At 37.2% G+C, this 24,866-nt stretch overlaps 1 protein-coding gene across 2 annotated transcripts in view; it reads left to right on the forward strand.

Annotated features, from left to right (window-relative positions):
- The window catches only part of YBX3 (Y-box binding protein 3), a 31,859-nt gene extending 11,756 nt beyond the window's left edge, over positions 1-20,103 (forward strand). The window contains exons 5-10 of one of the 2 annotated variants that reach the window (XM_052000100.1): positions 1,858-1,980; positions 5,714-5,905; positions 14,601-14,698; positions 16,161-16,332; positions 18,479-18,573; positions 19,552-20,103. In XM_052000100.1, coding sequence (XP_051856060.1) covers positions 1,858-1,980; positions 5,714-5,905; positions 14,601-14,698; positions 16,161-16,332; positions 18,479-18,538 — 645 coding nt within the window. In that variant the 3' untranslated portion in view covers positions 18,539-18,573; positions 19,552-20,103. The remainder of the gene's footprint in view (positions 1-1,857; positions 1,981-5,713; positions 5,906-14,600; positions 14,699-16,160; positions 16,333-18,478; positions 18,574-19,551) is intronic. The other variant, XM_052000101.1, reaches the window with a different exon arrangement.
- The last annotated feature ends 4,763 nt before the right edge of the window (positions 20,104-24,866 follow it).

Raw genomic sequence — 24,866 nt, forward strand, 5'->3', positions numbered from 1 at the left:
TATTTTTATTGAATTACAATTATCAAAATATGGGAGAAGAATTTTATGAACTCCTGGATGATAAGCCTTTTCAATAAAGTACAATATCAAGTGTCACTTTTGTTACTGCATTTTTCAGTCATTTTGGTCCATGAGTTAAAGTGATATTTTAGATGTAGTAGAATATCATCATACTTTATGGTATTATCTGGTAGTTTTCCCATTGATGAATATTTATTTTTTAAATTGCTTTAAGAAGGGAAAAAATACTTTCAAAAACATGTTGCTGAATGAGCTGAGGTCTAATGTGGTTCTGGAACAAGCTAAATAATAGTTTTGCTATATGCTTTGTCTTAGGTAGCCCACATTTGGAATGAGTAACTAGGAGAAGAGAAGACTTTGGAGGAAGATAACATATCTGTTTTCAATTGTTTAAAGAGTTCTAAGGGGCAAAACTAACATTTCTGTGATGGGAGATATAGAGAGGCAAATTTAATCTCTGTATATATTAATCAACAAGCACTTATGAATCCCTTACATACCAGGTCAGGGATGCCAGGACAAAAGAAGTCCTCTACCCCCAGGAGTGTTCATTCTTCTGAAAAGACCGTATATATGTAAAGTATGTATAAAGTAATCTTATGTGGGAAGCATTAATTGTTGTTGTTTAGTCATTTCTTTCAATTGTGTCCAATTCTTTTTGACCCTGTGGGGTTTTTTGTTTTGTTTTGCATAGATATTGGAATGGTTTGCCATTTCCTTCTCTGGCTCATTTTACAGATGAGGAAACTAAGGCAAACAGGATTAAATGACTTGCCCGGGGTCACTTAGCTAGTAAGTGTCTGAGACCAGATATCAACTGAAGACTCATCTTCCTGACTCCAAGCCAGTGTTTTATCTCCATTAATCACCCAGCTGTCCATCATTAGATTGGATAAAGCTTTTTGGGGGCTTACTGGAGGTTCAGCACTGCATTAAGTGCTGAAAATCCATATTACAACTCTCCTCTCAAAAAAAAAAAAAAAGTCCTTGTCTTCAGAAAACTTATATAATTGGGAAACTTGAAAAGGAAAGGTGGGCACAATATGGTAGATAGGTATAAGGTGGGAAATAGAAGCAAGGAATTCAGTGTGTTGGAGGGTTGTGTGCAGGGAGAAAGCTGTGGAAAAGAGAGAGGAGCTGTCTTGGAAGGTAAATGGGTGGTAGCCTTTTTTTTTTTTTTTTTCCCCTTCACAAAAGGGTCAGAAGGAAGATATGGGGTATCTACTTGTCAGGGATGTCAGATTTATAGCCTTTTCAAGTATGGACACTCTTAATTAGTCACATTTGTTGATAGCCAGTGATCATACTCAATTGATTAGGAAATCACATGATGACAAAGCTATACTAAATTCAGGGGGAGAAATAGAAAAGCAGTACATTATTCTGTCTCTAGAAAGAATGTTAATTTGAGTCATTTTTCCACTATTTTTCCACTCCAGCGCAAGGGATCTCTGATGTGTAGGTTGGGAACCACTGTTGAAGAAGTTATTAAATTAGATGACCTGAGCTCTATAATCTATCTAGATGTTGTTTGTGTGTCAGTTCACAATAATATGAACGTTCCAGTGTCATTTGTAAGGCAGCTGGGGCTCAGAAGTTACATAACATAGCGAAGGCCAAGAGGATGGTGAGAGTTTGGTTTCAATTGACTCCATGTTCAGGGTCCATTGGACACATTCCAGGCTTTGAATGTCCAGATTCAAGGAGCTCACATATTTTAAAACTTGTTATTTTAGTTCATAAGTGGTTAGTCCGTATCACTACATATCTTTATTAACCTTTCTTAAGTTGCTTTCTTATGGTTTGTTAAAAGTAAAAGTAAAATTTTCTTTCCAGGGGGCAGAAGCAGCTAATGTAACTGGCCCAGATGGAGTTCCTGTGGAAGGTAGCCGCTATGCTGCAGATCGGCGCCGTTACCGACGTGGTTATTATGGCCGGCGTCGTGGGCCTCCTCGTAGTGTGAGTAGTCAGCAGATTCAGAACTGGAAATAATCTGAGCCCCACTCATATATCTGAATAAAAATCCCTTCAATAATATACCCAACAAATTTTGATCTGACTGGAGGAAGACCTTGCAGTGGAAAACACTATCTTGTGAGATGGCCATCAATCTCTCCCTTAGTGTTTACTCCAGTTTATTTAGTTTCTTTGATTAATGATAGTGGAATTAATGATCGTACCCTTCATCCTTTTACTGCAACATCCTAGTTGCTTAGTTTATCAGTGTCATTCCTTAAATATATAATAAATATGGGATATCATATTTAAGGAATGACACTGATAAACTGTAATGCATTCATGTTAAGTTTTTTAGGTTACATATTATATACTAATTCAAATTGTACTTTGCTAAAGCTCACTGAATCCACTGAAGATTTTTTTCAGATAAACTTATTAGTCATTCTTCTTTTATTAGAGATGACTTCACACTTATCATTATTACATTTTATTTAGCCTGCTGAGACCTTTATGGATTTTAGACTGTTAGCTTTCTTTCTTATCTTTAACTCAGCAAATTTTATGTATGTATTGTCTGTGTCTTTATCCAAGTTATTATTGAAGAATGATCAAAAAAAGAAGTGAGTTTTGTTTGTAATTATTTGTTTTTTTATGAAGCTGTTGTTGCTTTTTCCTTTTCTAGCTATTTACTTGTCATCTCTCTTAGTAATTAATCCTAGAATTTTGCAAGGAATTGAAGTAAACTTTACTGGACTATGATTTGCATGTTCTGTTTTCTTATATATAAATCAGAAAAAAGTTTGCCCTTTACAAATTTTAAAAATATTTATTAATTGATGATTTTTCTTTGTATCCCCATTAATTTCTTTATGTAACTTTTTAATCAAGATTGTTTCTTTTGTGTCTACAGGATTTTATTCTTGAGCATTTTTTTCCTTTGGGGCTGGCTTAGGCTTTGTAATGTTAGTACATGGGATTTCAGCAATCTAGTTTTGAGTGCATGTACAATTTATGATGCATCTTGGAGTTCCCTACTTACTTCTTTATTAATCACTGTTGTTAGACCCTTAATCATCTGTGAATACTCGAAATAGGGGAGTATGAGATGACAATTCACTGTCAACTTGCCTAATCCTGAAGTCAGGAAGATCTGACTTCAAATCTAGTTTCAGCCACTTATTAGCTGTGTGACCCTGAACAAGTTCCTTACCTTTTTTGGCTAATTTGGACTTCCAAATATTTTTCCTATATTGAGCCTTGATGATATCATTGTGGAATCTACATCATACACATTTAACTTATTTAATATCACTTAAGTAGTATAGTTCTGCCATTTCTAATGTATACTCTGAAGTTAGCATGAGATGAAAAATAGGAATTTGCACATAACCCTGCTTTTTATGGCCCAAACTGACTTTAGAACCAATCTTTAACCTGAATTTGAGTTATACTTTAGGTTTGCTGACTTCTGTTAACCTGCATTTTTAAAAGGGGAAATGCTATTGAATATTCCTTAGAGAACTGCTGAAGAAAGAGGACACTTTTAGCTATAACTGATTTTTACCTTATGCAGTTACTCCTATTTTCAGTATCAATCTTGGTTCTTCTATAAGATTCTATTCCTTTGGATTTTGATTTGCCTGCAGCTCTCTTGAAAGACTTGCTTTTTTAAAAAAAAAAAAATATCTAAAGAGATCAAAGGTAACCCGTGTCCTTAATAATAACAATAGCTTAATACATATTTATCTCTGCATGCATGTACGTACACACACACACACACACACACAATTTTGAGATTTCCAAAGTACATGTCAGATATCAACTTTTCATTTGATCCTCATAATAGCATATTAGTGCTATTATTCCCATTTCAGATGAGGAAGGCTAAGGGAGAGAGGTTAAGTGACTTTCCCAGAGTGATATATCTGTGAAGAGTCTGAAGGATTCAGACTTGAGTCTTTCTGGTTCCCAAGTTCATAGCTTTATGTAGCACATCACCAAGTCACTTATAATCCTAAGTGCCCAAGAAACATTAGTTTGGATTTGGAGACCTGTAGAATTTTTTTTTTTAACCTCCATAAAGGATCCAGCAAATTTTTAAATTATTCCATAAAAAAAAAAAAGAATTATATCAGAATTATTTCAGGGTTCTAGAAATGCCCTGTTAGAATATTTGCTAATTCTGATGGCTTTATTTTCATGATTTTTCACTAATGACTCCCACTGTATCATGCCTATTCTCCTTTGTGTTATACTGTCTTCCCCTTTCTTCTTTTCTTCCCACCCCCCACTCCACTCCCTTCATAATCTTGGATTTCTTAGGTGTTTTCTTTATTATCTCCCTTCCTAATCTACTCCACCTTAAAATTTCCTTCTCCCCCCTTTCCCCCCCCCAACACACACACACACTTATTCTTTGCTCAGTAAGATGTAGTTTTGGAGTAAGAAGAATTTTAGCTCTAACTTTTGGTTTTGGGGTAAGCTACAAAAGAGGTGTCAAACTGGGGCTCCTCTAGGACCTCAAAATACTCCAGAGCTGCCCCAGCTAGATGAAAATATCATTGGGAAATGGTTAGCAAAATAGATAAAAATAGTACTTCACAAAACAAATAATGCTGATACTGGTTTTTCTAGGTTAATACCTCCCCATAGGGACTGACTGTTGCTGGTATTAAAGAGTTCTTGGAAATCTATAAGCTTCCCCAAGTAGAAATTGCTCATAAGGAAATAAACTATTTATTAAAAATGACAAAAAAATCTCTAAATATATTTAATTGTGCTTTAAAAATTTAACTGTTTATACTATCTCTAGAAAGTTTATTGAGAAATAGTAATAAAACCTCTTTATTTCCTATATAGACATTCTCTGCTGTTGTAGAATTTTAAAAATCGTAGCCCTCTGGTGGCTACATTTTCTCTTTCATGATTTTGAACAGGTTTCAAATACAAGTTTAATGGTTGGGTCTTTTTTCTTCTTTTAACATTCTTTAATAGAAGAAATTTCCTATTTCCTATTCTAAAAACTAAGAAGACTAGAGGATAGTTGGGATTCCCTTGGCAGTAATCTGAGGGTTTATGTATTTATTTTTTAAATAACCTTTGAGAATTTTTGACATCTTAGATTGCATCTATAGAAATGGCTGCTAAACTTCTATGAAGGATATGGACCGGTTTTAAATAACTTTTTACTAATAACTTTTCCCTATCAGGGAAATAAAGTTTTTGTTTTTTGATGTTTATGCTAGTTTGTAACGTGTTACTTACCTTGTCATTTTAGGATTTGAGATAACATCTTAAACCGTTAATCCGGAATTTTTATATATGCAGGTCGGGTAATTGAGTGCAATTTACACGAAGTGAATCGATCCAACCTTCAGTCACCTTTTTCATTACAAAGAGAGGACCTGGCATGATTTTTAGGCCTAAGCTACGTTGGCGCTGAGAACCCTGGGGGAAAATGCTGACGTTTTGTTTTGCTGAGTCAGGAGTCCGTGGTTCCCCCAGGGCCCCCAGATGGACCCCGGGCTCCTTTCACGTTGCTCTGTGCCTCCCCTCGCTTGCTTGCATGGAGTGGACCCAGGCCCGTGCTGTTCGCCTGGGATGCCAGCGACCTCTAGTGGGCGTGTGCAGCTTCTCCTCTCGGGATGCGCCCTGGGCGCTGCGTCCGCGCCGCTGCCCTGGCCAGGCTCTCCTTCTCGCTGTTCTGATTCTTTGCCTTTCTTTGCTTCGCTAGTACCCTGGGGAGGAGGAGGAAGGGAGTGGCAGCAGTGAAGGATTCGATCCCCCTACCGCTGACGGGCAGTTCCCCGGGGCTCGGAGTCAGCTGCGCCGCCCACAGTACCGGCAGCGGCGGTTCCCGCCATACCACGTGGGACAGACCTTTGACCGTCGCTCACGGGTCTTTCCCCATGCCAACAGCATGCAGGTAAAATGGCGCCCACATTCTCATTGCCCTGCGGCTGCTCTTCCCCCTTGGTCCTTCCTGTTTCTCCGCCCTCCTCCTGCTCTCCTTCCTCCTTCTCCGGCCGGGTGAGAGCGGACCCCCCAGCGTCCCTAGTCCTGGGTACTTTTGCCTGGCCGTCCTAGCTAACAGCAGTAGTGCTTTCAGCCATGTGAGCAAGCCGGCTCCTACCTCCGACTCCCTGAGATTCTGCGGGAGTACATTGAAGCTATTTGATCTCCATTCTTTGCCTAAATCGTCATTGTCAGTGTTAATCAATGCCCTTGAAACTTGCTTTTTTTTTTTTTTTTTCCTTTTGAGGTGAAGGAAGGAAAAATATACTGGCAGATAGAATAAAGGTTTTTTTTAGGTCAGCAGAAAATTTTTATCTCTGATGTGTTCAATTTTATTAATGGGATGGGGAGACGAGAAAGTTCTAGCTCCTGGAGGAATTAGCCTAGAGCTTGTGTAGGATACACTCTTTGGAGGGAATCTTCTAAGAAGGTAAGGTTTTTAAGGTGAGGTGAGGAGGAAGTGCATTCCACACATGGAAGAGCTTATGGAAAGACAGATAGATGGGCAATGAAATGTCATGTGGTCAGGAGGCCAAGTTGGCTTGAACCTAGAGCATGTGGAAGAGATTAATAAGTTGAAAAGGTCAGATAGAACCAGAATGTGAAGGGCTTTAAATATTGTACAGAAACTGTTAGACAAAAGAAGCAATATCCCGCAGCTGGGACTCTAAAAGGGAGGCCTCCACCTAGGTGAAAGCTGTTTTGGAACAAGAATGGATCAGACCATTAACTGACAGGTTATTGGAATTTTGTAGCTCATTCCTTTCAATCCTGTCTGACTGTAACCCTGCTTGAGTTTTCTTGGTAAGGATACTAGACGGCTTTGCTATTTTCTTTTTCAGCTAATTTTACAAATGAGGAAACTAAGGCAAATAGGGTTAAGGGACTTGTCCATACAACTCACAAGTGTCTGAGGCCGGATTTGAATGGAGAAGATGAATCTCCCTGACTTCAGGGTGGCGCTCTATCCACCGCATGATCAGCTGCCCGGGCTTTTGAAATAGTCTAGGTCTAGTTCTGCTCAAGCTTGAACTAGAATAGAATGGTGGTCATTTGAGGAGAGAGAAGCTGGAGGAAATAAAATCCACAATTGGGAAATGGAAGATTTGGGCATGAGTCCAAAAGGTCATGAACCCCGGGTGGTAGTGGTATCTTTGAAATAAGTAAATTGAAGAGAAGGGAATTTTTGAGTGAAAAAGATTATTTCCATATTATACATGTTAACCTTCAAAAGGTAAAGATATGTACAAGGGGAAATTATATTCTGAAACTGAATTTTCTTCAACAGTGATAAAGTTGTCACTAGGGTGGAAATTAGAGAAATCCTGAGGGCAAGAGATCATTTCCTTCCTTTTTTGATAGAAATGGAGAGGAAATCTTGGTATAGTTTGTGCTCTATGTTTGGGAGAGAGCATAGTTCAAAGGGTTCCGAAGAAAAGTAGGATATAGTAAGATGTAGATGCTCAAGAATAAAATGATGAAGATACAAAGGGAAATATTTAGAATACAGAAGAAAAATTAGCCTTGTACAAAGAACTTGCATGGTTGGGGGTTTGTTAACCAACTCACAAAAGAAATGAATGGAGCACAGAAACAAGACCAGGGAAAAAAGATGGCATAAAAGAGTGGGAAGAGTCCTATAGAATGTATCAGGAGTGATGAAGCTCAGCATTAGCTGAGGTTGGTGAGGGGAAAAAAAGGAACACTTGTTTGTGAAGCCATACTGGGAGAAAGAAGAGACTCCAAGAAGAGAAGCCAAATCCTTGAGTGGGCAGAATAATGGTGCTACCTGAAGAATGAGCCAGCCAATTCCAATTTTATTTTCTCTCTCAAAAATAAAGACCTTTGAATTGGAAATGGCAAAACAAAAATGACTAGTCAGGAAACACTCTGCCCAGATGAAGTATAACCTTGAATACTGATAAAGATAGGATTGCTGAGAACTGTTGGTAATAATTTGAAATTATTATTGAATTGAATATTGGCAGGAGATAGTGCAAAATTGAAAGGCAAATGTCTTGGTTTTTTTTTTTTTTTTTTTGGGGGGGGGGGGGTGGCAGTTAAGTGACTTGCCCAGGGTCACACTGGCTAGGAAGTAGTGTCTGAAGTTGGATTTGAACTTGGATCCTTTTGACTCCAAGGTCAGTGCTCTATCACTGCACCACCTAGCTATCCCATCTTGATATTTTGAAAGAGGAGAACAAGGGTCTGGAAATAAGCCAGTGAATTTGACTTTGAACCCTAAGAAAATTCTAGAACAGATCATTAAGGAAATGTTTAATGTAATTTAAAAAGGAAAATAGTTCATGATAACCAGTGGAACCATAATTTCATTGAGAACAGATTGTGCCAGATGAATTTCAGTTTCTTTTTGATGGGATTACTGAAAGTGGTAGATGAGGAAAATATTATGGTGGGTAGTTTTTTCTAGATTTTAGCAAAATTTTTGATTACCTCAAACTGGAAAGAAAAATTAGTGTATTATATAGATTCAAAGTTTGTTGAATGGTCAGAGTCAGTAGTTAATGGTTGAATGTCCTCATGATATATCTGTCATACAGTACTGAGGGAATCTGCTTGGCCCTGTGATGGTTGATTTTTTTTTTTTTCCCCAATTAATTGATTAAAGACGTAGATGCCTAAGTATGCTTTATGACATAAATCTGGTGGACTAACATATTTGATGAGAGTCAAGATCCAAAAAGTTCTAAATGAGCTCCAGTAAATTCAGTAGGAAGAAATGTTAACTTGTACTTGAGTGACTTCATGAGGAGATAATGAAGGAAAACATGGTTAGATAGCAGTTCTGAACAAGCCTGGCTATTTAGTGGACCACCATTTCATTATCAGTCAGCAGTGTGATACAGTAGTAAAATAGTAATATAATTTTGAGCTGTGTTAGAAGGGCTCTATCTTCCAGAAATAGGAAGGTAATAGTTCCATTGTATTCTGTTCTCATCAGATTTCCTTTGGATTATTGTCTTGAATTTTGGAGCTCATAGTTTAAAAAAAAAAAAAAAGATACTGATTAGCTGGAAGGTCTAAAGTGGAGGAAAACTAGCATAGCAAAGGGCTTTGTGTTTGTGAGAGAATCAATTAAAGGAACTGAGAATAGTTAGCTTGTAGAGGAGACAATCCAAGGCTACATTTAAGTATTTGAAGTATTGTCATTTGGTGAAAGAATTAGATGTATTTTCTACATCTAAATACCACAGGGCAGAACCAGGATCAGTGGTGAAAGTTACACAGGGGCCAGTTTGGGAAAACTTCCTCACAGAACTTTCCAGAGCAGAATAAGATACTATGATGAGCTCCCTTTTTGGGAATTCTTTAAGTGGAAGTTAGATGAGAAACATTAATATATTTCTACTTGGATAGATCAGTTTATGTTATTTTTGTGTATAGACTAGTAGGCCACTAGTTGGTTTCTTTCAACTCTTGAATTTTGTGATTCTAGACAAAAGAAAGATGATATCGAATGAAAGGGGGTGTGTGTGTGTGTGTGTGTTTTTTTTTTTTTGTTTGTTTTTTTAATGATGTTTGTTTAGTTAGTGGGGAAAGAGCCAGTAAATGGGAGATAGCAAATTAGAAAGGGATTGATTGATTGTAGAGGCATAGAGAGTGTAGAGAATAGGATTCTAGCACACAAACAGGGTTTGGCCTTGGTGATGAGGATGAAAGAAAATCAGGGATCAAAGCACAAGAGAGAGGGCAGGGTCATGGGGGTTTGAAACACAGAATATCATGGAAAAGGGAGTTCACAGCAAATAGCTACTTTTCTCAGGTAAGAGCCAGAAAGCAGTGGAGAGGTAGGGGATGAAGGAAGTCAAAAAGAAAGTAAAAGGTTATTCAGTAAGTCTTTATTAAGTGCTTACCCTGGGCCAGACACTATGCTGGGCTACAAGCCAAGGCAATCCTTGGTATCAGGGAGTTTACATTCAAATGGACAAGGACAACACATAAAAGAGCTGAAAAACAGGAGTGCAGTGGAGAAGAGGAGGCATCTGTACCTCTTCCATATGGGGCTTGATAGTGTAGACTCTTACTAGCTATTTGAGAATGGCTGGATTGGGGCCTTTTGAAAAACAGTCCATGAAGAACTCAGCTTGTGGGAGAAGGTGTCCTTAAAATCAGCATCAGGAAGCAGCTCTAAGTCCCTTATGGGAAGTGTGAGAAGAAGTTCACTAGCAGATTGCTTTAGGACCATGAAGGCCCAGTTGATTTAGATAATAGAATTGGGGGGAGGGCAGTCAATCAACATAGCTAAGTGATTGCAAATGCTATAAAGCAATTGCATGTGAATATGAGCAGAGAAAATGGCAAGATGAGGGGAGTGTCCACAACTGGAAGGATGAATAGAATACAAGAACCAGAGATTTGGGTAGAGAGATCAGCATAAAGATGAACTGGTAAAATATAGGGTCAAAATAAAACTAGAATTGGGTCACCTTTTAGGGGAGTGGACACCTAATGGATAGAGGTTGCTTGTTCTCCCAAGATGACCTGATATCAGGGAGATGCATTGGATTTGAAGAAGGGAGGAAGTAAGGGGGAGAGAGAGAATTGTGCAGTCACCAGCCTTTTTTCTCCTCTGGAGCCATCTGGGATGGGAGAATACAGGGAATTCAGTTAAATTTAGGATGAGAAAGTTGCAAGGAGAGAGTATTGATCAATTATGTCCAGTTAGATAATTGGATGTTGCGGGGTTTTTTTAGCCTCTTCTTGTCCAGCATGTATGTTTGTGCTTCTCACATTTTAGTTTTCTTCCTCCCTGTCTTCAGCAGCTGCCTCTGACAAGAATGCTAAAAATAACTGGCAGACGACATATATGGGAGGACCAAGTACATGACACAGTAGATTTCTCTAGGGGACCACTCTGGGCTTCTAGGAAATGGAGATGGGAGGGGTCAGTGAGATTTGTCATGGACTTTTATTTTTAGTGAGTTAGTACTGCATGCTTGAAGTCATCTACTTACTATTTAGCATTTGCATAATACTTGTGTATGCTCAAGAGTATTTTTAGGTATTTCTTGCCAGACTTTTGAAGTGTTAGGTTTTATAGACAGGCACATGAACCAGGGCTTCCCTTTACTCTAATGGAAAGAGCTTTGGAAATTGGGGGAGACTTAGGCCATATATCTCTTCTGACACAGAATTCAGCAATATATCTTGGGCATATTTACTTAATTGTAGAGTCAGTTTATTTACTGTCTATAAAATGGGCTACTAAGTCTGTGAATAACTATCCTTTCTCACAGGGCTGCTATAGAGTTTTATTGAGTTTATGTAAAGCTGCGTTGTAGATTTTATCTTCATATTTGCCAGGCTTTTTCTTATTATTGTTTAAAGTCATGCAGGAAATTAATTGAACCTGTTCTTTAACATTTGATTGTATTCTGGGCTTGCTCTATCTGCTGCAGCTAATTTGACCTTTATAATGTGTCTAAGTGGAAAAACAAAGTACCCCTAGTATATTAAAATTCAGAAGTTGGACATTGCAAACTATGTATAAACTTACTCTGTAGCACTAAGAATTGATAGCTTACATTTCTCCCCATCCACATTCTTACCCTGAAGTATTGCTCAGGTATGATGTAAAATCCAATGTTCAGAAAAAAGTCATTAATTCCCTGTTTCACATCTCTAATATAATCAGGTTAGGTGTATGGCAGCTTATCTTCCTGAGTTCTGTGTTCTTTGTCTCAAATCTCGGGATATGGAAGGGATGTTTGAAGTAACTTAATTCAGTCTATACCTGAATATAGAATTCTCTTTATACTAGCTTCTATACATAATCTACACATAATGTCTTCTTTATCCTGGATATATTTTGTTCAAATTCTTTAGCATAAGATTATTATAGAGCTACCTATTCAAAGTGTCAGCAAGGCTTAGGGGAAAAGAGTTGCTAGATTTCAAGTCCAGAAATCTGAGTTTGAATCCTCACATTGACACTTGAGTGACTTGCTTCGTGTTTCACAATTAGTGCCTTAATTTTCCCCTTCCATAAGATGGGGATAATACTAAATCATCTACCAGCTATTGTGAGCCAAACATTTTATAATCTTTTAAGTGTTATGTAAATATGAGGTGTTATAGACACTGACACAGTGCAGAGAAAAACCCAGCATATTATAGATCAAGGTATAGTTAGGTATTGGTTGTGTCATCTTGTGGATGGGAAAATGTGGGTTAGAAATCATTATTTAATTAGTATTTAAGATAATTTTGTGTACTGTGAAATACTGAGAAGGGAAAAGAAGTCTTCTTTCTTTTGGGATTTCAGGAATGGTTCATGAAAGGTATAATCTGAGTCAGACCTTGAAGGAAGTAAAGATTGGATAAAAAGAGATGGGTAGATTGGAGAAAAAACAGTCCATTCCTAGAGATAAGACAGTTGGAGAAAGCAAAGATTAATTGAATGTACAGAGTATCCCCAAAGCTCAGTGTTTTAAACTCAAATTTGTGGGACATTTTATATTATTACATGAGAAAGAAAGAAGAATTGGACAAGGGTAGAGGGGAAGAAAAATTTATTTTTTGGACATTGAGTTTGTGGTGGTAGTGGGACATCCTATTTTGGGAAAAGGACTGGAGAAATTCACATTATAGTGTGATTCATGATGAACAACAATCTTCTAAGTTAGGAGCCTTTACAATTTATAGTAGTAGAACAATTTGTTTCTAAATGAAATGACTAGGTTTCCCCCACCTTTTCCCGCTCCTCAAAACAATTCAGGGTGATTATGAGAATCTAGCAAGTGTTTCTTAAATCTGAAAGTGTTAAATAAATGTCAGCTACCAGGGGAAGGTATACTTTTTCATATTCCTGAATCATTTTAAGTGTAAAGTGCCTATTATGTTTCAGGTGGCTAAATGTGGGACACAAAGCCTTCAAAGGGCTCACTTTCTTCTAATGAGGAAAAGCAATATGCACACATTTTTAAATATTAATTTAAAATTTTTTTCTATTTCTTTAGTCCTTCCCCCAACCTAAGAAGCAGAAACATGATACCCACTGACATGTGAAGTAATAAAACATGCATGTTGCCCAAAAAAAAAACCCAAACCAAAACAAGTGAAAGAAATAAGCCTCAATCTGTGCTCAAGTTCATTCAGTTCTCTCTTTGAGAAATATCATTTTTCATGATTCCTTTGGAATTATCATGGATTGTTGCATTAAAATATAACCATTGCTGTGAAAGTGTTCTAGTTTTGCTCACTTCATTCATTTTCTAAATGCAAAATAAAAGTGTGAATACCAGATAATTTTAGGGGTGAAGAGCACTAGCACTTGGAGAGATCATTAAATCTTTATGTAAAAAATAATGGTTGAAACTGGCTTATAGGATGCTGATGAAGTCATGAGGGGGAATAGCTTATGTATGCAAAAGCACAGAGATAGAGATTGAAGGTGAAGGTGAAGGTGTGGGTGTGCATGTGCATGTACACACAGACACCAAAAAAATCAAGTAAAGGAAACAGGGAGATAGCAGAAAGGCCAAGGTTGCCTGGATTGTAGAGTATGTGCGAAAAAATTAATGTTTAATAAAGCTAAAAAGGAAGTTGGAGCTGATATGTGAAAAGTCTAAATGCCAAAACAGAGGAATTAGCACTTGACTCTGGAGGTAATTGGAAGCCCATAAGAATTTTGCTAAGAAGGGAGGAACATGAAAAGATTGGAGGCTTGAGGGGCTACTCTCCTTAGGAAAGACCATACTTAGACCATCAATATTTATTTGGGAATCAAGGAATAAGAGAGAGAGGCATATTAAACAAGTCAGAGAAGCCAATTTAATTACTGGTTTATTCTTGAATGTCACATTTTCCCAAAATCTGACTTATGTAAAACTTTTAGAGTGAATATTTTAGTGTAAAATATATGTAACTTTTTCCCCTGTCAAGAGAAATCTTAGCCTGATAACAGTAAGAAAAGCACTGGCTCAGAGGTTGGAGATCCTGTATCAAATTCTGCATCTGATGTTTGATTTTGGGCAAGCCATTTCATCTTCTTGGATTTCTCTTTACTCATCTGTAAAATGAAGGCTGGACTAGGTGGTCTTTGAGGTTCCTTCCTCCTTTAGCACTCTGAATTTGTTGACTTCAATACAACATAGATTGTAGGAACATATTAATAGGTGTTTGGGGAAAAAAGATGAGACTTGTATTTGAAACTCGCCCAGTGGTGCCATCTTCATTCTGTAGAGAAGTCCCAACTACTGTACTGCCATCCCTATCTCTTGAACACCAAGTTTTATTTTATGAGATAGAAGACACTTTGGTCTATAATAGACTTGAAATAGGAATCATTTTATAATTAAAATGCTACACAATTCTTACTTGATACTTTGGGATAAACCAATAGATACTTTTTAAAATAGGTAGTTGGGTTATATATTTTTCTTGCCATATAACTATAGAAATATAATTTTTTTCTCAATCTGCCCAGTAGTTTTACCATTTTATTATTCACACTAATAGCTTTACAAGATGGTCATGGATCTTAAGATAGTTTGTGTTCCTTTATATTGTAACCATACCTTTGAAACCTGCAGTCTAGGGAAGGCACTGCTTAGTCTTTTATCATTTGTCTTGATTCTCTTTAGGGTGGTGAGATGGGGGAGATGAAAGATGGAATCTCAGAAGGAACACAACTTCAATCATCAGCACACCGGAATCCCAACTATCGTCCACGTTTTCGAAGGTAACAATGATCATCCATCTGGCCTTAAAAATGGTAGAGAGGGGTTATTTGTCTGACTTAATTAGATGATGAGAGAGCAAAAATAGCTCCATCTTTTTGAAAGGAAAGTAAGGGCATGTATAAGTATCTGGGGTTCTCCCAATAACTCACTTTATCTTTCCCTGTGATGTACAGTTGTGTACTGTAGGGATGCAGATGGTGCCAGACTGGCTGGGTTTTCTAGTGACTTGTCCTTGGGAGAAGTGGAAGAAAAGTAGCATTGGCTCTCTATCATTGTCAAAATAATGGGGAAAAAAAGATATGAGCTTGATTAGCCACATTTCAGGTTTTCTCCATAGGTGATGATTAAAATCCACACATACCTGCATGTCTTTTATTCCTGTCATCTGTAGTTCTTTAGGGAAGATCTTCTCTTTTGAGTGCTGACAGCCTTTCCTGGAATGTTTATGTTTTGTGGATGTCAGTGAATGATGAGGACCCTGTCTAGGCAGCCCATCCCCTTTTCTGGACTCTCACATTCTAGATAATGTATAGTAATTGTGATACTTGCTATTTCCATAGCAATTTAATGTTTGCAAAGTGGTTTATGCACATAATTTCATTTGTGCCTTACAATAATCAAGTTGAAGTGAGGCCCTGCTAGGTCCTATTATTATCTCCATTTTATAAACAAGAAAAATTGGTGGTAAGAGAGGTCAAATCCCAGTGTCTCTGGTTACAAATCCAGCACTTGACAATTATACCAAACTGTCAAGTATCTGTCCTAATGTAATCTGCAATCATTTATTTTTATTAGACTCACTTTTTGTTGATATTTTTTGGTTTTATTGTCACTGGTTTCTTCCTTATATCCTCCCTTCCTTCTCCCAAAAAGCCATCTCTTATAACAAATAACTTAAAAAAATGGGGGAAGAAGAGAAATTTTTTCATTACATTTTTAGTGACCTGTAATTTTGGTTCCTCTGAGATCATGATGTTTCATGATTAGCATCAAGATGATGCATTTGGAAAGATGAGCCTTATTGTCCAGATAATGACTTGAAATTGGTTGGGAAGCTTTTTGAGTTAGTACAACTTTTATTTGAGAGTTTCAGTCTATTTTGTGCATACTTCCTCAGACATGGAGTAAGCAGATAAGTTCTGCAAAAGGAGTGGGGTGGGGGTGGAGGGGCCAGTTCTTTCAGACTTCTGTGGCCTAATTATATCTTCCCATCTATTGAATTTATTCTATCCAAGATAGAGTGTTGAGTGGCTAATGCTGGTCACTTGATGCAGTCAGTTTATAACTGTGTCAGCAAATAAAAGAAAAAAAACCTAAATGTTTTAAAAACCATATTTTGAACTTCTCTTTCATTTTTTGCCACTTTTTAAAATGTTCAGATTTTTAAGGAGCTCCCCTCCCCACTCCATTCTGTTCCCCATTCACTCATTTGCCCTTTTCCCCTTTATGTTCCTCTACAAGGGGCCCTTCCCGACCACGCCCTGTCCCAGCTATTGGAGAGGCAGAAGACAAGGAGAACCAGCATGGAGCCAATGGCCCACAGCAACCTTCAGTGCGTCGGGGTTACCGGCGCCCATACAACTATCGCCGCCGCCCTCGTCCTCCAAATGCTTCTTCACAAGACAGCAAAGAGGTAATGCGGACTTGGGGAATAAGAAAGGCAGTTTTGGTTCAGCTGGGCCTAGACCCTGAAGATCCAGAGGTCTGGTTCTAAGCCTAGGATCCCTTAGAATCCTACCTCTGCTTGCTGCCCAGAGGAAGAGTGGTATAGGGAACATGGGCAGATCATTGTGGTCTCTGGGTCTCCATGTCTTTTGTACACTGAAGCTCCTGGGAGAAACCAGATGTGTCTTTCTCTTCTTTCCTCTTCTCCTACAGTTTCAAATAACTATCCTATGAAGAGATCTCTTTACATATTCAAATGATAAATTAGAATAGTGATCTTTTTCAAAGATGTTACCATATTAAGTGGGGAACTTAAGAGAATTTATCAAAAGAGGGTACTTCAGCAACCTAAGGAGAAGGTCAAGTGTATCTGAACACCAATATCATAGATAACTTTTCTTGTTGAAAGGCAGAAGCATTATTTGTGTCACTTGAGCAGAAAGATTGTGGTTTTAAATTCAACTGAAATGTATTCCCATTATAATGAAGATTACAAAAGGGGGTATTATGTTTTCCATTTTCATTAGAATTTTGCAAAGTTTCTTTGAAATTCATGATTTTCAGCATCTTGCATTTAGTAATTAATAAATTCAATAGGATCAAAAGATGGAAAGGAATTTTAAGTTACGGCATTCACCACCTTCCCTTTAAAAAATGAATAGCTTCTGAAGAGCTAAAAATGAGCATCACACAAAGGTAATGGAAAGTTGGATGGGTAGGGTGGGATGTGGGCACCCTCCTGCATATAATCATCTAGGACCTCTTAGGAATAGCAATAAAGGAAGTGGTGAGGGAGGAAGGAGAGAGGCAGACAAGTCGAGTTCTCTACTAGGTAAGCATAGTATCTCAGAAGAGAGGAGGAAAATCTGGCACACTGGGTAGAGTTATGGCAAACTTACAGGAAAACATGGATGAAAATTGCTCAGGAAAGGTGGGCCCAAAGAGGTGGTGATCAGTGAGATCCCAGATCAAGCTTAATATTTGAGCTGGGCTTCTCAGGAATTGGTCACTTGTGTAAAACCAAGTCTAGCAGAAAATAATAGCTAATATTTTGAAGGCTGAGAAACACTGTAAATGTGTGAACTGTTTTGATCTTCCCAACAGTCCTGGGAGATGAATCTGCTTGTCCTCATTTTACAGATGACAGGGCCCTGAACTGAGAGGGCTTAAGAAGTTGTCCAGGATCACATAGCTAAAGTGTCTGAGGCAGGATTTGAACTTGAGTTTTCTGATTTTAAGAATCTAACAGCCTAGTTTTGCCTCTCCTCCCTTTATTTTTCATTTTTATAAGAGATATAAACTCTATGATATGATTTGTTTCTGCAGAATTTTCCCTATTGATCATTCAAGAAGGATCTCACATTTTTGCATACCAACAAACCAGTTTGTCAATGTCCAAAACTATAAAACACATCAAACTAGACTTGTAAATAGGAATTTTTGTATCCTGAACTATATTGGATTCCAGTATAAGAACAGCACCCACTTCTGGGATAGAAGGAGGGAATCGTCTTCAAGAAAGGGTGTGAAGACAAACCTAGATACTGATGATTGGGATGTTATCCTAACATAATTTCTAAACAAACCAGACTTCTTTGTAGCTTCCAGTTTAAATAGATTCTTGATAACTAGGTGTTAAAGGTCATTTCATGCTTGGCATCCAAGAAGCCTTAGTATTTAGGAGGCTCTTTGTGACATGTTAACTCTTATACCAAAAAGATTTTTTGGGGGTGGGCATGAGGGGCAGAATGCAGATGGTTGAAAGAAGTTTTGAAACAAACTTCTCAAAAAATCAATCCTGTTAGGGATCATCCAGTCCAAAAAAGGGTACTGGAATTGGAGTAAGATGCCCTGGGTTTTAATTTTGTCTCTTACCCTAGTGACCACAGACCTAGCCTACTGAGGATTGCCCTCCCCACTTTTTCTTTGGAGGAACACATTTTCTACTATGAACCAAATTTCTTGGCTCCTGGGTAATAGCTAAAGACTGATATTGCACTTCATAGTTGAGAGTCTGTTTAAAGTACATTTGCTTTTCAGATATCTCACTTTTAAAAAAGATTCCTTTATTAAGGCAACAATCTGACCTGATTTCCCCCATCTTTTCTTTCAAGGTGGCTGAAGCACCAACTGAAAACCCTGCTCCAACCACTCAGCCGAGCAATGCTGAGTGAAGTCTGGCTCCCATTAGGCACCTTTACTACTACAGGTAAAAAATAAAACCAGGAAATGTCCTGGTTTAATCTGACTATTCTGAGTGTATAATCCTTCTCTCACAAATTGAATCTAGTTGGAGTTCATAGCCTGAATTCTTGATTTTGGAGTAGTGCACATATAACAAGGGAAGATTATTTAGTTGTTTGAGTTTCTTAGTGTTATGGAGAAATTAGATAAATTTATCATTGTTGCTCTAAGCTGAATTTGTCCATTCTATTTATTACTTCTGTTTTTCTTTAATCTTTTCTGACCCCTAGTGGCCAATTATAACTTAGTGAATCTAATCCTCAATTATAAGGAAAAGAAAAAATCTTTTTTTTTTTTTTTTTTTTTTTTAAGTACTCCCCACTTTGGCTAATTGGTACATTTAACACATGTCTTCTCTATACCTGCTCTATGGAATAATGGTATAATCCAGCCCGATTTCTATGCAGCCCCCTGTTTGCCTTAAGCTCTGTAGGAGGCTCCTTTTGTAAGTTACAAAATTGTACTTTGGGGCAAAGGAAGCAGAAGGACAACCTTAGACAATTTGTTTATTGTGTTTTTGGCTATACTGTAATTTTCATCAGAAATTGGGGAGCTATAATGAAATTCAGGTTGCTTGAACTTTTACTTTTTAAATTCATATAAAATTGTTTTAAATATGATGCTTTATACTTTGGATTATATCATAGATTTTTTTTTCTCCTTTGTTTTAAAAGTTAGATTATAAATTGACTTTCTTATTAGCTGAACATTTGTCAGAAACTTTTCCAGCTCTGGATAGTAATCTTTAATTCTTGGGATGAGGGGAAGCAGCTACTGATCTTTGTAAATGTGCTTTGAACAGCAACTTTTTTAGAAGTAGGAATAGTTTTTAAAATTGAAAGTTTTTTATGCTTCAAATGATGTATGCATTTTATACTTTCATAGTGCTTGACTTGTGCTTTTGAGTTCAGCTATTTGAAAATTGACTCTATTTACTTTACAGGTGTACTGAAACAAACAGAAATATGAAACCTGAAACACTTTACCAACACCAAAGAAACATTCAAGCAATAAAATGGAAGAATAAACTAACCAAGATTTTTGAGATGAGGACTTTTTTATTCTTAAATTAAAAAACATGAAAGGAATAAAAAAAACAAATAAACACCTTTACCAGCAAGCTGAGATCCCAGGAATGTCTGCACCAAAGATAATAGAAAAGGAACAGCCTCCTCAATTTCAGCAGCAACTGTGGTTTTTTCTGGCTTTACCATTTTGCTATTATGAATTAAAAGAGAAAATTTTGGCACCAACTCTAAAGGGAAAGACCCCAACCAAAGAAATGATAGTAAATGCTTTGTTTTTTATTTTTATTTTTATGCTGGTGCTAAACCTTTACAGGTGTGGTTTAATTTTTTTCTTTTGCCAATCCTGTATTCTCAGGATGTGGGGAGGAGAAATTTCCTGCTTTATACTATATAACAACTATTGGAAAATGTGCAGTATGAGTGACCTTCCTCAGAAATAAAATTTCACCCTCTGAGGGAAAAAACGATCTAGCCTCAGTAAAATTATTTTGTGTTGGCTCTCTGTTATCATCCTGAAATTGTAACATATGAAAGTGCAACATCATACATATGTACTGATACTGGGTTGTAAAATAAAGAGAAACTAGTGAGATAGATGCCTTAGGAAAAGACTGAGGGAGCAGTGTCATTCAATCTTCATTTAATCAAACTTGGAATCCTTCAGCTTTGATTATGTTGTAAATCTTAGTTGATCAATTCTAACCAAATTTGGTAAGGTGAGATGAGTAACTGATTGTCAGGGAATGTCAGACCATCCAGGATTCATCAATCCAGTAGAAAGATTCATGTAAGCTCGTTTCTCTCTGATGCATTTCTAATTCAGAATTTTGAGACAGGTGATGGGGAATGAAACTGTTTACTGGACTTCAAGATTTTGGGGTAATTTAAGGCATTTCTTGAAGTAATTTTCAAATGGGAAATATCCTGGTAATCTTGGGCAGATCACAAATTTCTTGGGTCTGTTTCTTCTGTAACATGAGACAACTCGGTAATCAGATCTAAAATCTCTGGAAGCCAAAAGTATTGGGATGATCTTTCTTTGTCCTTTTTCCTTTTTTTCTTGTTTCCTTCCTAGCTAAAATTTGTAGAGATAAGGCACCAGAAGTATTTGAAATACATAATGTATGTGAATGTTCTGAAGATTTTAAAAAATTATGTATTCAAAAGATAATTGCATCTCTTAAATTCATCCATGGTGCTTTCAGTCTTTGCTTCCAGTCTACCAGGACTTTTTGTTCTGCCTCAATATATATTCATGTATTCCAATTACAAGTTAGGAGAATCAGTTTCCAACCTGTGAAAGTATATGTGTACCACTTCTAATCTATACAGGAGCCACCTAAGGCTTTGAAATTTTACTTGTAGTGGGTATCAGAATTTTGTCAATATACAATCCCTTGTGTCCTTCATGTGTATGTACTTAAGATCTTGATGTCCCTTTGCTAATTTATTTGTTGTGGATGTTACGGTTTATAGAACCAGTGGCTACTTTGTATTTAATGACAAGAAAAAACCTGAAATCATGATTATATATAGCAGTTATAAGGATTGCCCACAGATGTTGGTACTCAGGCTGATTAGAATGTCTTAATACTAATATCTTTTACTACTGATCTGCGCCAAATTCTAATTTTTTTTCCCTTCAAATGTTCATGTGTGAACTATAGCCTCTGATCATCTCGGTTCTTGACTTTATACCGCAGGGACATAGTTAAAATAAGCTTTGTATACATCTTAACTAAACTTTTGGATACAGGGTGAACCAAACATATTAAGGGATGGCAGCATTTTAAAGCTAGAAGTTATTTGAGATAACTTGGAGAAAGATGGAATTTGAAGAACCTTTATCCTGTAAGATGGTAGAATGAATGGATATCAGCAAAACAGGTAGCTTCAACTCCAAAAAAGAAATGTAAGAAATAGTTAATCACATTATTATATATTAAATTGCAGCAGGAAGAAATAGAAAACTGCTTTGGGCAACAAAGAACTTTGAAATCCTGCTGCTAATCACCCAGACAGAATCCATGTTGTGTGTTAATAATGGCAGCTTCTGTCCCTTAATTTCAGGAGAGAGGGCAAGCTTTGAACTCATTCATCTACCAGTGCAAAACCGGCTTTGGGATGAGGGGGTTAGGAATAAAGGCACATAAACCTAGCTGCTCTTGTTGCCCTTGTCCACACTGCAATCTCTTGAATTTCTTAAGCTAACCATCTTCTCCCCTTACTCCACCCCTCCCCACTCGCCTCCATGCTGGGCACACATTCTTTTTATCAATCTCTTGGTAAGCCAGTAAAAGTAGGCTGTCCTCCCGAGTCCCCTGACCCACTGATGTTGGCTGTTGAGTCCTACCCAGCCTGAGCTTAATCTGCTTGTCTGGGTCATGCATCGAGCTTGCCTTTTGGGAAGGATGAGCTTGGGTAGATGGGTGGCATTCTGAGTGAGTTATTACTGGAAGGGTACACCATGAAGAGGAGCCATGGCCATTTGACCTTCCTCATCTGGATCGTGCAAGAAGACGTAGATTAAAGATGCTGTGCCCTTTAATGGTGGGTTCAATTCTTGCCTGTCTCTCACTGTCACATTGTCCACTTAAATTCTTAAAAGGATTGGACTAGAGGCTTTACCTTCCATCAAACCACTTTTCTTTAGTGTGGTTTATGAAACTTGGAAATGTTTCCTTGTCTCCTTCAATTCTTTAACCTTGGGGTGCAATTCACTGAGTTTATTGTTTGGTTATCACCAAAAGCTTGACAAATTCCAAAAGTAAATCAATTATGCCATAGAACTCTATATTTAAACTGGAAGCCTTTCATAGTACATGGGGTGTTTGTGCGTACATAAAGCCTATGCCCATGTTTCTCCATCATATTTTTTCCCAATTACATATGAAAACAATTGAACATTCCTTAAAAAAAATGTTGAGTTCCAATTTCCCTCTTCTCTCCCCATATAGACACAGTAAGCATTTTGATAAAAGGTCATACATATGAAAATGTGTTTCACATTACACATTACACTTTAGTCATATGAAAGACAAACTCACCCTATGAAAAAACTGAAAAATTAATCTGAGTTCTTTCTCTGGAGGTGCTTAGCATTTTCATCAGGAGTCCTTTGAGATTGTCATGGCTCATTGTACTGCAGAGAATAACTAAGTCGTTCACAGATGATCATTGTACAATATTGCGATTACTGGTTACAATGATCTAGTTCTGCCCACTTCATTTTGTTCATGTAAGTCTTTCAAGGCAAGTCTGCATGTATCTGAGTGAAAATAATATTCTTTGATAACTGTGGTGTTTCATGGAATCCTGAATATGCTAAAAAGCAAAATGTCGCATTTATTAGCAAACCAACATTAATATTGCAAAAAATTGGAGGGGATTGAGTTCATATTTAGCAAAGATCAAACAACTCATCTGCTTGGTGTTAAATGGAAAACAAGCTACAGATTTTAAAATTTAAATCAACTGTTGTCTAGCACCTAAGGGATGTCACTATGGCTATGGAAGTGCCGTACAGTCCATTGAGTTTGGAGGGATCTTGTAGAACATCTTGTTCAAATTCCATTTTTATAAATGAGGAAACCAAGGGTTGGTAATTTAATTTGTTCAATAGTTTTAGTTATGTCAGACTTCATGAACCCATTTGTGGTTTTCTTGGCAAAAACATTGCAATGGTTTGCCATTTCCTTCTCCAGTTCATTTTACATGAGAAACCGAGGCAAATGGGATTAAGTGATGCCCAGTCATACAGTTAGTAAGTGTCTGAGGGAAAGTTATGATTGGTTTTGTGGATGTATGCATATTGTTTTCCTTAGTCATCATCCCTAGAAAGCAAATTGTTAGGGTGATTGAGACAGGACCAGTCCCCCTTCATTCTTTCCTAAGAATGTTGACTAGCGCTATACCAATCAGACTCCCAAAAAACTACTTTGATGAACTAGAAAAAATAACAACAAAGTTCATATGGAAAAACAAAAGGTCAAGAATTTCAAGGGAATTAATGAAAAAAAAATCAAATGAAGGTGGCCTAGCTGTACCAGATCTAAAATTATATTATATAGCAGCAGTTACTAAAACCATCTGGTATTGGCTAAGAAATAGGCTAGTTGATCAATGGAATAGGTTAGGTTCAAAGGACAAAATAGCCAATAACTTTAATAATAAAGTATTTGATAAACTCAAAGACCCCAGTTTCTGGGATAAGAATGCACTATTTGACAAAAATTGCTGGGAAAATTGGAAATTAGTATGGCAGAAACTAGGCATTGATCCACACTTAACACCGTATACCAAAATAAGGTCAAAATGGGTTCATGACTTAGGCATAAAGAATGAGATTATAAATAAATTGGAAGAGCATAGGATAGTTTACCTCTCAGACCTGTGGAAGAGGGAGGAATTTATGACCAAAGAAGAACTAGAGATCACTATTGACCACAAAATAGAAAATTTTGATTATATCAAATTGAAAAGTTTTTGTACAAACAAAACAAATGCAGACAAAATTAGAAGGGAAACAATAAACTAGGAAAACATTTTTACAATCAAAGGTTCTGATAAAGGCCTCATTTCCAAAATATATAGAGAATTGACTCTAATTTATAAGAAATCAAACCATTCTCCAATTGATAAATGGTCAAAGGATATGAACAGACAATTCTCAGACGAAGAAATTGAAACTATTTATAGACATGAAAATATGCTCCAATTCATTATTAATCAGAGAAATGCAAATTAAGACAACTCTGAGATATCACCACACACCTGTCAGATTGGCTAGTGTGACAGGGAAAGATAATGTGGAATGTTGGAGGGGATGTGGGAAAACAGGGACACTGATACATTGTTGGTGGAATTGTGAATACATCCAGCCATTCTGGAGAGCGATTTGGAATTATGCTCAAAAAGTTATCAAGCTGTGCATACCCTTTGATCCAGCAGTGTTTCTACTGGGCTTATACCCCAAAGAGATACTAAAGAAAAGAAAGGGACCTGTATGTGCCAAAATGTCTGTGGCAGCCCTGTTTGTAGTGGCTAGAAGCTGGAAAATGAATGGATGCCCATCAATTGGAGAATGGTTGAATAAATTGTGGTATATGAATGTTATGGAATATTACTGTTCTGTAAGGAATGACCAGTAGGATGAATACAGAGAGGACTGATGAGACTTACATGAACTGATGCTAAGTGAAATGAGCAGAACCAGGAGATCATTATATAC

Source organism: Antechinus flavipes, chromosome 5 (assembly GCF_016432865.1).
Source record: "Antechinus flavipes isolate AdamAnt ecotype Samford, QLD, Australia chromosome 5, AdamAnt_v2, whole genome shotgun sequence".
Taxonomy (NCBI): domain Eukaryota; kingdom Metazoa; phylum Chordata; class Mammalia; order Dasyuromorphia; family Dasyuridae; genus Antechinus; species Antechinus flavipes.